General features: G+C 36.3%; 1 protein-coding gene and 1 long non-coding RNA gene across 5 annotated transcripts in view; one reads left to right on the plus strand and one right to left on the minus strand.

Annotated features, from left to right (window-relative positions):
- RBMS2 (RNA binding motif single stranded interacting protein 2) overlaps positions 1 to 12,171 on the plus strand; it is a 47,751-nt gene that overhangs the window by 14,710 nt on the left and 20,870 nt on the right. For all 4 annotated transcript variants that reach the window (XM_039865730.1, XM_039865727.1, XM_039865728.1 and 1 more), the window contains 2 exons: positions 7,747 to 7,913; positions 11,791 to 11,849. In XM_039865730.1, coding sequence (XP_039721664.1) covers positions 7,771 to 7,913; positions 11,791 to 11,849 — 202 coding nt within the window. In that variant the 5' untranslated portion in view covers positions 7,747 to 7,770. The remainder of the gene's footprint in view (positions 1 to 7,746; positions 7,914 to 11,790; positions 11,850 to 12,171) is intronic.
- Positions 7,610 to 12,171, minus strand: part of LOC120604928 (uncharacterized) — a 6,441-nt gene continuing 1,879 nt past the window's right edge. Inside the window, exon 2 of the long non-coding RNA XR_005653449.1 lies at positions 7,610 to 7,993. This is a non-coding gene — a long non-coding RNA (uncharacterized LOC120604928). The remainder of the gene's footprint in view (positions 7,994 to 12,171) is intronic.

Here is a 12,171-nt window from a genome sequence, read left to right on the forward strand (position 1 = left end):
TAAGACTTTACTATCCTAGCAACTTTAAAGTATACAATACAGTATTATTAACTATAATCACCATGTCGTACATTAGATCCCTGGAACTTATTCATCTTATAACTGGAAGTTCGTACCCTTTGAACAACATCTCCTCTTTTCCCCAACCCCATGGCCCTTGGCAACCATTATTCTACTCTGTTTCTATGAGTTTGATGTTTTTGGATTCCACATGTAAATGAGACCATACGGTATCTTTCTAATGTATTTCACTTAACATAATGCCCTCCAAATCCATCCATGTTGTTGCAAATGGCAGAATTTCCTTCTTTTTCATGTCAGTATAATATTCCATTATATATACATATATACATGCACACACACACACACACACACACACACACACACGCCACATTTTCTTTATGTACTCGTCCATTAGTGGACACTTAGGTTGTTTCCATGTCTTGGCTATTGTGAATAATACCGCAATGAACATGGGAGTGCAGATATCTCTTTGAGATAGTGATTTCAATTCCTTTGGATATATATCCAGAAGTGGAATTGCTGGATCTAACGAAGTTCTATTTTAAATTTTTTGAGGAACCTCCATACTGTTTTTCATAGTAGCTGTTCCAATTTTACATTTCCACCAAGAGTGCACCACGGTTCCCTTTTTTCCACATCCTTGCCAGCATTTGTTATTTCTTGTTATTTTGTTGTCGTCGTTGTTGTTGTTGTTTTATAACAGTCATTCTAACAGGTATAAGGTGGTATCTCATTGTGGTTTTGATTTGCATTTCCTTAATGATTAGTTATGTTAAGCACTTTTCATATACCTTTTGGCCAGTTTTATGTTTTCTTTGGAAAAATGTCAATTCAAATCTGCTCATTTTTAAATTGGATTCTTCTTCTTCTTTTTTTTTGCTATTGAGTTTTATGAGTTTCTTATATATTTTGGATATAAACTACTCATCAAATACATGATTCGAAAATATTCTCTCCCATTCTGTAGACTACCTTTTCATTTTTGTTATTGTTTCTTTTGCTGTGCAGAGGCTTTTTAGTTTGATGTGGTCTCACTTGTTGATTTTTGCTTTTGTTGCTTCTGCTTTTGGTGTCATATCTAAAAAATTATTGCCTAGATTGATGTCAAGGAACTTTTTCAGTTTTCTTCTAGGAGTTTTATGGTTTCAGGTCTTACGTGTAAGTCTTTAATCCATTTCAAGTTAATTTTTGTGAGTGATGTAAGATAGGGGTCCAATTTCATTCTTTTGTGTGTAGATATCCAGCTTTCCTAGCATAGTTTATTGATGAGATTATTTCTTTCCCCATTGACTGTTCTTGGCTCTCTTGTCAAATATTAGTTCACCATATATGTGGGTTTATTTCTGGTTTCTTGATTCTGTCGAATTGATCTGTGTTTATTTTTATTCCTGTACCATACTGTTTTGATTACTATGGCTTTGCAATGTAGTTTGAAATCAGGATGTGTGATGCCTCCAGCTTTGCTCTTTCTCAAGATTGCTTTGGCTATTTGGGGTCATTAGTGGTTCCATATGAATTTTAGTATTGTTTTTCTATTTCTGTGAAAAATGCCATTTGAATTTTGATAGATATTGCATTGAATCTGTAGATGGCTTTGGGTAGTATAGACATTTTAACATTAACTCTTCTGATCCATGAACATGGGATATCTTTCCATTTACTTGTCTCTCCTTCCATTTCTTTTTTAGCAATGTTTTGTAGTTTTCAATGTACAACTCTTTTGCCTCATTGTTTAATTTATTCCTAAGTATTTTATTGTTTTTGATGCTATTATAAATAAAATTGTTCTTTTTTTTTCAGGTAATATATAGAAATGCAATTGATTTCATTGTAAGTGTATAGAAATGCAACTGATTTTTGTTTGTTTATTATGTATCCTGAAACTTTACTGAATTCGTTTATAGGTCTCACACTTTTTTGGTGGCATCTTCAGGATTTTCTGTATACAAGATCATGTCATCAGCAAACAGATCATTTTACTTTTTCCTTTTTGATTTGGATGACTTTTTTCTTTCTTTCTTTTTCTTTTATTTTTTTTTTTGCCAAATTGCTCTGGTTAGGACTTCCAGTACTATTTTGAATAGGAGTGGTCAGAGTGAGCACCCTTGTCTTGTTCCTGATTGACGAAAAGCTTTCAACCTGTTACCATTGAGTATGATATTAGCTGTGAGCTTGTCATATATTACCTTAATTATGTTGAGATATGTCCCTTCTATGCCCAATTTGTTGAGCATTTTTATCATGAAAGAATGTTGAATTTTGTCAGTTGCTCTTTCTGCACTTATTGAGATGATCAGATGATTTTTGTCTTTTGATCTTTTAATGTGGTGTGTCATATTTATTGATTTGTGTATGTTGAACCATCCTTGCATTCCCAGGGATAAATCTGACTTGATCATGGTGCATGATCTTTTTATGTACTGTTGAATTTGTTTGCTAGTATTTTGTTGAGAATTTTTTCGTCTGTGTTCATCAGGGATTTTGGTCTGTTTTTTTCTTGTAGTGTCCTTACGTGGCTTTGGTATCTGGGTGATGCTGGCCTTGTAAAATAAGTGGGAGTGTTCCCACCTCTTCAGTTTTTTGGAAGAGTTTGAGAAGAATTTGTATTAAATCTCCTTTAGATGTTTGGTAGAATTCTCCTGTGAAACTGTCTGGTCCTGGGTTTGTCATATATGGCCTTTATTATATTGTTGGGAAGTGTTTGATTGCTGATTCAGTCTTCTGTTACTAATCTATTCAGATTTTCTATTTTTTCATGGTTAAGACTTGGTAGATTGTTTAGGAATTTATTTAATGTTCTATTTTTTCATGGTTAAGACTTGGTAGATTGTTTAGGAATTTATTTAATTTGATGATGTGTAATTGTTCATAGCAATCTCTTATGGTTCTTTGTATTTCTGTGGTATCAGTTGTAATATTTCTTCTTTCATTTATAATTTTATTAGAGTCCTCTCTTTTTCTTGGAAAGTCTAGCTAAAGGTTTGTCAATTTTGTTTATCTTTTCAAATAACAAACACTTAGTTTTGTTGATCTTCTCTATTGTTTTTCTATTCTCTATTTCTGCTTTGATGTTTCTCTCCTTTTTCTTGCTAACTTTGGGCTTAATTTGGTCTTCTTTTTCTAGTTCCAGTTCCTTGAGGTTGTCTATTTGAGATATTTTCTTCATGTTTCTTACCGCTATTAAATTCCCCCTTAAAACTGCTTTTGCTGCATCCGTAAGTTTTGGTATGTTGCGTTTCCATTTTTGTTTGTTTGAAGATATTTTGTTATTTCACCTTTGACCCATAAATTGTTCAGTTTAATTTCCACATATTTGCAAATTTTCCAGTTTTCCTCCTGTTATTGATTTCTAGTTTTATACCATTTTGTTCATAAAAGATACTTGGTATCTTAAATTTGCTGAGACTTGTTTTGTGACCCAACATGAGTGTTATCCTGGAGAATGTTCCCTGTGCACTTGAGAAAAATGTGTATTCTGTTGCTTTTAGATGGAATGTTCTTTTAGGTCTATTTGGTCTAAAGCATAGTTCAAGTCCAATATTTATATATTGATTTTTTTTGTCTGGGTGATTTATCCATTGTGGAAAGAGGGATATTGAAGTCCTCTACTATTATTGTATTGTAGCTCTGTTAGTATTTGCTTAATCTATCTATGTGCTCTGATAGTGGATGTATATATGATTATGATTGTTATACCGCCTTGACGAATTGACCCCTTTATCATTATATAACAACCTTCTTTGTCTCTTGTTACAGTTTTTCACTTAAAGTCTATTTTTTTCTGATATAAGTATAGTTATCCTTGCTCTCTTTTGGTTTTCATGTGCATGGAATATCTTTTACCAACTTTTACTTTGTTCCTATTTGTGTCCTTGTAGCTGGAGTGAATCTTCTCTAGGCAGCATATAGTTTGATCTTGTTTTTTATCCATTCAGCCACTCTGTGCTTTTTGATTGGAGAACTTAATCCATTTACATTTAAAGTTATTATTACTAAATAAGGACTTATTGTTTCCATCTTTTTAATTGTTTTCTGGCTGTTTTATAGTTCCTTTTTTCCTCTCTTGCTGTCTTCCTTTGTGAATTGACAATTTTATTTCCTTTCTTCTTCTCTTGCTGTCTTCCTTTATGAATTGATGATTTTCCATAGTGGTATACAGGCATACTTTGTTTTATTGTGTTTTGCTTTATTGTGCTTCCCAGATATTGTATTTTTTTACAGATTGAAGGTTTGTGGCAACCATATATCAAGCAAGTCTACTGGGCCATTTTTCCAACAGCGTTTGCTCACTTCATGTCTCTGTTCCTTTTTGGTAATTCTCGTAATATTTCGAACTTTTTAATTATTATTATATGTGTTATGATGATCTGTGATTAGTGATCTTCGATGTTACTATTGTAATTGTTTGAAGATGCCACAAACAACACTCATATATAAGACAGCAAACTTAATTAATAAATGTTGTATATGTTCTGACTGTTCCACTGACCACCCATTCTCCTATCTCTCTCTCTTTCCTTTGTCCTCCCTATTCCCTGAGATATACAATAGTGAAATTAGGCCAATTAATAACCCTACAATGGCCTCAAAATGTCCAAGTGACAGGAAGAGTTGTAAATCTCTCATTTTAAATCAAAAGGTAAAAATGATTTGGCTTAGTGAGGGAGGTGTGTCAAAAGCTGAAACAGGCTGAAAGCTAGGCTTCTTGCACCAACTTGTTAGCCAAGTTGTGAATACAAATTAAAAGTGCTACTTCAGTGAACATATGAATGATAAGACAGCAAAACAGCCTTATTGCCGATATGGAGAAAGTTTTAGTGTTCTGGATAGAATATCAAACCAGCCACAACATTCTCTTAAGCCAAAGCTTAATCTAGAGCAAGGCCATAACTCTCTTCAATACTGTGAAGACTGACACAGGTGAAGAGCTGTAGAAGAAAAGTTTGAAGCTAGCAGAGGTTGGTTCAATTTAGGGAAAGAAGCTGTCTCCATAACACAAAAAGTACAAGGCGAAGCAACAAGTGCTGATGTAGAAGCTACAGCAAGTTATCCAGAAGGTCTAGCCATGATAATTAATTAAGGTAGCTACACTGAACAACAGATTTTCAATGTAGATGAAACAGCCCTATATTAGAAGAAGATGCCATCTAGGACTTTCCTAGCTAGAGAGAAGTCAATGCGTGGCTTCAAAGCTTCAAGGGACAGGTTAATTCTCTTGTTAGGGACTAATACAGCTGGTGACTTTGGAGTTGAAGCCACTGTTCACTTATCATTCCCCAAATCCTAGGGCCCTTAAGTAGATTTATGCTAAATTTACACTGCCCGTGCGCTATAAACAGAACAACAAAGCCTGAATAACAGCATATCTGTTTACAGTATAGTTTACTGAATATTTTAAGCCTACTGTTGAGACCTCCTGCACAGAAAAAAAAAAAAAGATTCCTTTCAAAATATTACTGTTCATTAACAATTCACTCAAGAGCTCTGATGGAGATGTATGAGGAAATTAATGTTGTTTTCATGGCTACTAATACAACATTCATTCTGGGGCCTATGGGTCAAGGAGTAATTTTGACTTTCATGTCTTATTATTTAAGAAATATATTTTGTAAGTCTATATTGTTGCCATAGTTAGCGATTCCTCTGATGGACCTGGGCAAAATAAATTGAAAACCTTCTGGAAAGGATTTAGCATTCTCTGTGCCATTAAGAACATTTGTGATTAATGGTAAAAGTCAAAATATCAACATTAACAGGAGTTTGGAAGAAGTTGATTCCAACCCTTATGGATTACTTTGAGGGGTTTAAGACTTCAGTGGAGGAAGTAACTGCAGATGTGGTGGAAAAGCAAGAGAACTAGAATTAGAAACGAAGCCTGAAGATATGACTGAATTGCTGCAATCTCATGATAAACCTTTAATGGATGAGAAGTTGCTTCTTATGGATGAGCAAAGAAAGTGTTTTCTCAAGATGGAATCTACTCCTTTGAGATGCTGTGAAGATTGTTGAAATGACAACGGGAGTTTAGAATGTTACATTTAGTTGATACAGCAGCGGCAGGGTTTGAGAGGATTGACTCCAATTTTGAAACAAGTTCTACTGTGAGTAAAATGCTATCAAACATTACATATTACAGAAAATCATTTGTAGAAGGGTCGGTTGATGCGGCAAACTACATTGTTGTCTTATTTTAAGAAATTGTCACAACCATCTTAAACTTCATTAACCACCACCTTGGTCAGTCGGTAGCCATCAACATTGAGGCAAGACCCTCCTCCAGCAAAACGATTACAGCTCACTGAAGGTTTGGATGATGGTTAGCATTTTTTAGCAACAAAGTATTTTTTAACTAAGATATGTACAGTACATTATTTTTTTTTAAGACATAATGCTATTGCACCCTTAATATACTATTGTGTAAATGTAACTTTTATATGCACTGGGAAACCAAAAAATTTGTGACTCACTTTATTATGATATTCATTTTATTATGGTGGTCTAGAACCAAACCTGTGATATCTCTGAGGTATGCCTGTACTGATACGGATAGGGAAATACCTGCATCAACATATTTTCTAAAGATCGGAGGCATGAACTGTAAGAGGCACATTTCACATTAATTAAGATTCTGTGGAAGGAAAATTTTCCCTCTTTGATATTCGTGGTTCTCTTTTCCTTCTCTTACTAATCTAATTCCTCACCATCACCACCACCAAAAAGAAAGGACGTGGTGGGGCAGGGGAGGAACCCGGAGATGAAACTGGCATTTAAAGTAATTTCAGATAGATTTATACTATCAAGTGCTTTCAGCCAAGGGAGAACTGGAATATTAGTGTGATATAGTAAAATGCACTCTATTACAGATAATTATGCAAATTTAGAATATTATGAACCAAATATAGATGTGAACACTAAAAGCCTGATTTGAGCATAAGGATATAAAATATTCCGTGAAGGGATAGATCCATGTTCCAGCCAGCCTGGTATTTTGTCTCTAACAGAAGTATCTAAAAAATGTTTAGCAGAGTCTGATTGCCTGCCCTTGTATCAATAATGAAAAATTAGAGATGTTTCACCCCCAATCTTGGATTTCCTTAACCATAATATATCTATTGCTAATTTATTTAAACCTTTAAAACTTGTAAATAATTTATGACTAAGCGCCTATTAGTATTGTAAAAAACTTCATTTTTTTAATTAGCTGACATGGTAATTAGTATTTTATTTTATTTACCTAAGTTTATAATAATTTCAAGTTCCTGCAGGTATTTTGCAGTTATCATATTTTACAGTTTTGTAAATAATCTATGTTCAATTTATTTATGTTTCATGATTTGCTAAATTTTTATTATTTCCTCTTCATCATTTTTGAGTGGAATCTAGATTTTATAAGTCCTGTCTCAGTTTACTTAAGAGGCATACATTGTGTTCTCTAGCATCTGTGTGATAAAAACATTCCACTATAACAAAGTACCTTTAAAAAAAACATTTAACAAGCTTATTTTGGCCTCTCGTTATACTGTTGAAAGATAGGTAGGACAGTTATGTATTTACTTATTCTATGGCAGAGAGGAATTCCTTTAGGTTTTTTTAAGCTCTCCTATCGAGTTCATTGCTGTTAAAATTTGGAGTCATCCTTTCCAAGGGACCAGGATCTTTCTCACTCTCCAGCATCTATATATATAGGTCTTTTGATCTTCTGTTCCTTGTGTCTCCCTGCAGGCATATGTGTCATTATCTCAGCAGATGGCACCACCTAGTCCAAGCAGCAGTACCCCTAATAGTAGCAATGGGAACAATGGCAATGACCAGCTGAGCAAAACCAACCTCTACATCCGGGGGTTGCAGCCAGGCACTACTGACCAGGACCTTGTCAAGTTGTGTCAGTCGTAAGTTGGGGTATGTGTGGGTAGGCTTCCAGGAACAATACAGATTTGGTGATGCCAGTTTCTTGCCAGATACTCTTATCCTGAAATGCAATATTATTCTGCATAGTCATGAGGTTTCTCAACAGCCCCTCTTAAAGAAATTCTACCTGTTACTAATATATAAAACCTTTGTGTGTTCTTCTGAGGAAAGCCAAGATAGGGCTGGCCTTTGAAGCCTGGTATATGATTTTGTTTCCTGCAGGTATCTAGAATTGATGGTCTTAGTGGAAAGATTCCTATTCTTACATCTTGAAGAGAAATGTTCAGTTTCTCCAAAGATATTGATTATAAGGCAGTGAGAACTGGCAGTGGGGCTAGAAGAAAGTGGGACTAGCCAATTGAATTATATACTTACTTAGAAGATTTTCTGCTGCTGGAGATAGTCACAGTGAACCAGAGGAGTCCTCAAATTAGTAGATAAAGAAGAAGGTGGAGAAAGAGGCTGTTTACTCTGCATCTTCCTTTAAAGACTTTTGGGGTTCTTTAGAGTAGTTTTGAGTCATGAGGTGAAGAAAACTACTGTGGAATTAGCTCATTTAGGAATGCTTGAAAAATTGCAAGGGTGCAGAAATGCTAGCTCAATTCCATTTGGCAGAAAAATATGTGTTTCAAATAAGATAGTTGGGGGAATGATTAGAGGAAAAAGTCTGGGGTGGGATGGGGACATTAATGGAGAGAAGGAAAATTGAATTTGGGTAAGTGAATGGTAGAAAGAGATAGAAATGGGAACCTTAGACTATAAATTTACCATCTTTTAAAACTTTTGAAGTATAACAAGTGTACATAAAGTGCACAAATCATAAGTATATATACAACAGTGAGTGTTCACAAGGTGAATACACCCTTGTTATCAGATAAAGAAATAGAACATTACCAGCTCTTCAGAAGTCTGCCTCTCAGTTCCTATCTCCTCCCCATCCCCAAAGGCACCTACTTGAATGTGAATAGTGCTGCTATGAACTTGAACATGTTTTTTGGTGTATGTGTGTACACATTTATATTGGGTATATACCTAGGTGTAAAGTTGCTGACTCAGGATATACATTTGTCCAGTTTGTAAATACTGCTAAATAATTTTTCTGAAGTGGTTAAAGTAATTGACACTCCCATAACAGTATATATAAATTTCGGTGTTTCAAATCCTGGAGAGGCAGAGCATTTTGCCCCAAAATTTAGTTGTATGAGGTATCAGATGTACTCTATGAACCCCATACTCTTCTGAAGTAGTGGTTTGGTCCATGCAAATCATATGGATTTTGCTAGCACCAGGCTACACAAACCCAATCTCTGAAGGCTAGATGTATATATAAAACTGGTTCTTTTACCACAGCTTACCTTGCTAGAAAAGTATTTCAGTGGACCTTAGTTTAGGACTAGTAATGTTTGGAGGGAATGGGAATTGGCAGAAATGTTGGTTTATGAGGGAAAAGAGTTTCATATCAATCTAGTTCCTTGATTTTTATACTCCGTGTTTCTTGTCCTAAATATGATGTGCTACAAAAATCTTCTCACTCCACAAGACGGAGAAAAAACTCAACTCTATTTTACTATACTTTTAGACATTCATTTTGCCCTTTTCCAACTGTTGCCTTATTTTCTGCTGTGTGAGAATAGTCAGAGTCAGCATGTAGGATGGAAGTAAGGAGCCCAATAGGGGACTGTGGAGAAGTAGGAATGAGGCAGGAAGAGAATAGGGGGGCTAGATGAGTGATGCTGAAAGGGAGGCTGAGAAGAGCAGGTGGTAGAACTCTCATGATGCTTTGAGCTGGGAGTTAATCTTTCTAGGAAGGATGTTTTCTATGCATAGAAGGACTTCCTGCCTTTGTCCCAGTTGTCTCTCTCTGGGTTGTAGGGGAAGTAAAAGTTGCTGGATCCTAAGCCATGGTGGGCAGGAAGGGGAGGTATGGAGTCTGGGGCTGGAACTCCTGGTACTCTTGGAGGGGCTCCTTCCTCTGAGGAGGAAGCGGCAGTGACCCAGCTGTTGCCAGCTGCTGTGGAAGTTCTGAACTTAGTCTCAGGCTGCTCAGACCACAGCAAGCTCCACCCTGGGGCCTTGACAGGGATAGCAGCATGTGTGTCCTCTGGCCTAGAGTCTCATGAATCCCCTTCCTTTGCCTAAATTTGGGAAAGAATCCAAGTATGTAGCCCTACATCCACGTCTCTCCCACCCTTTTTAATGTGTTCTTTTCCCAGCCTCCAGGGCGTAGCTTCGCTTATTCTCTCTAATCCATTGGGTCACAGAAACCCCACTACAAAGTTATTGAGAGGCCTCCAAGGAGTGAAACAAATATATCAATCATCCTATGTTTTTTAGGGATGAGAGGTAAGGTAGGAAAAAAATGCTTATTTGGGGTATTGGTCTCAAATTCAGCCCCTGCCAACTGTTTTCAGTTCAATTTTGTACTTTTGACTTTGTTAGTGATTTCTGTTCTGTCTCTTTAATATGTTCACCCTCCTGGAGTGGAATGTAGAGACTTCTTTCCAGTGGAACACTTTAAATATAATCCCTGACCTGTGATACTTCTCTGCTCAAGTTTGGGGAACTCCACATGACTCTGCTGGCAAAGTATAATTTTCAAAAAGTTGAAAAACATGACTCTCACACAAATATAAGTGAACACAGGCCAAAGATTTATTTTACTCATTAATGCGGAAAACAGTAGGATGGTAAAATAGGTTCAAAGAGCCATTTGAGGGATTAAGTATTTATAGGTACTGAGAAAAGAATGTTGGAATGAGATTGCTAGGTTACATATAAAACTGGTTCATATCCTATAGGACAATAAGATAGTAACCTTTGGGATTATCTTTTCTACTGGACAGAAATTAGTTGTATTTCTACTGGATAAAAATCTACAAGTTAACATGTATCACAAAGTCTGGGCCCTAATCAGTAGTAAATAGTAAGTCAAACAGAGAAATATCTTGCTAGATAATGAAATATACCTCGAATGGGCCTTTTAGACAGTGTTCCAGAATGACACTGAAAGGACATGCAGTCTTCATTTTGCCTTGTTGTCAAGTTTTGGATAATTTCTTAACATTGTTGTTGCACCTGGTATTGTGCCCATTCCCCTCCTAATACACTCAAATCCTGACAATGAGAAATAGAAGTCTTAGAATACAGGAAAGCAGGAGACAGAGCCACTTGCAGTAGATTAAAGTTGAACGCCCTTACCATGTGATAGGCATTAGTGCTTTGTATTCATGAACTCATTTCATATTCCCAGCAATCCTATCTCTGTTTTAGAGATGGTGAGACTGAGGCACAGAAAATTTAAATGACTTATCCAAGATCACACATAGTGACAGAACCAGGATTTGAACAAAAGCAGTTGGGTTCAGGTTGACCTACTAGAGCCAATAGAGGGGTAGGGAATGGGGTGTCAGAGAAGAGAAATGTCTGTAGGTTTTTTCACAAGAGGAATGATATTTGTCCAAAAAAAGATAGGTAATACTGAGGATTATTTTTAGGCCTCAAAGAATTCCAGGCCAAGCTCTGTCCTTACGCACCCTGCTATGTGGACATCACCAAGCTTCTTTCCTGAAAAGACAGTAGTCTCTTTCCAACTAGTCTTCTGAGTCTTAGTTGGAGAAAAAGAGAGAAATGTTTTGATATTGTAAGGAGTACTACAATTACTTATTTTTTATAGGCATCGTTGGGGAGTAGGTTTATATGATAAGTGTGACATTTAAATTGATTTCTTCTTCGTTTTTAAGATTTGGGTAGGATCAGTGAGGGTGGAGAAAGGGCATGGATTCATTCAGATGTCTCAGTCTCTGTCCTGTTCTAAATCCCTGCCCCCAGATTATCACTTCGTGTTTTTTTCTCTCTTAGCTATGGAAAGATTGTCTCCACTAAGGCCATACTGGACAAGACCACAAACAAATGCAAAGGTGAGAAAACAGCCATCCTTGGTGATAGAGAGCAATTGCGAGTGAGGCCATTCCTTGTCTCTCTGCCTTTTACTGCTGAAAGTCCCTAGTACCCAAGGCTAGAGAGGAGTTTCTAAAGTTTTCAGACTTAGAAGAGCAGATATTTAGGCTCTTTGGTGACTAGATAGAGCTGAAAATGCTATTTTGGGAACCTGAGGTTAGAAGCCTGCACAGAGCCTTTGAATCCCTTGGGCTTTCTTTGGACCTCATGTTGCCTGAATTGGATGGCGGATATGGGCAGGTGAGATTATCTCTCCTTAGCAAAGCATTGTAAGGGCTTTTT

The sequence above is a fragment of the Pteropus medius genome, unplaced genomic scaffold, assembly GCF_902729225.1.
Source record: "Pteropus medius unplaced genomic scaffold, Ma_sr-lr_union100, whole genome shotgun sequence".
Lineage (NCBI taxonomy): Eukaryota > Metazoa > Chordata > Mammalia > Chiroptera > Pteropodidae > Pteropus > Pteropus medius.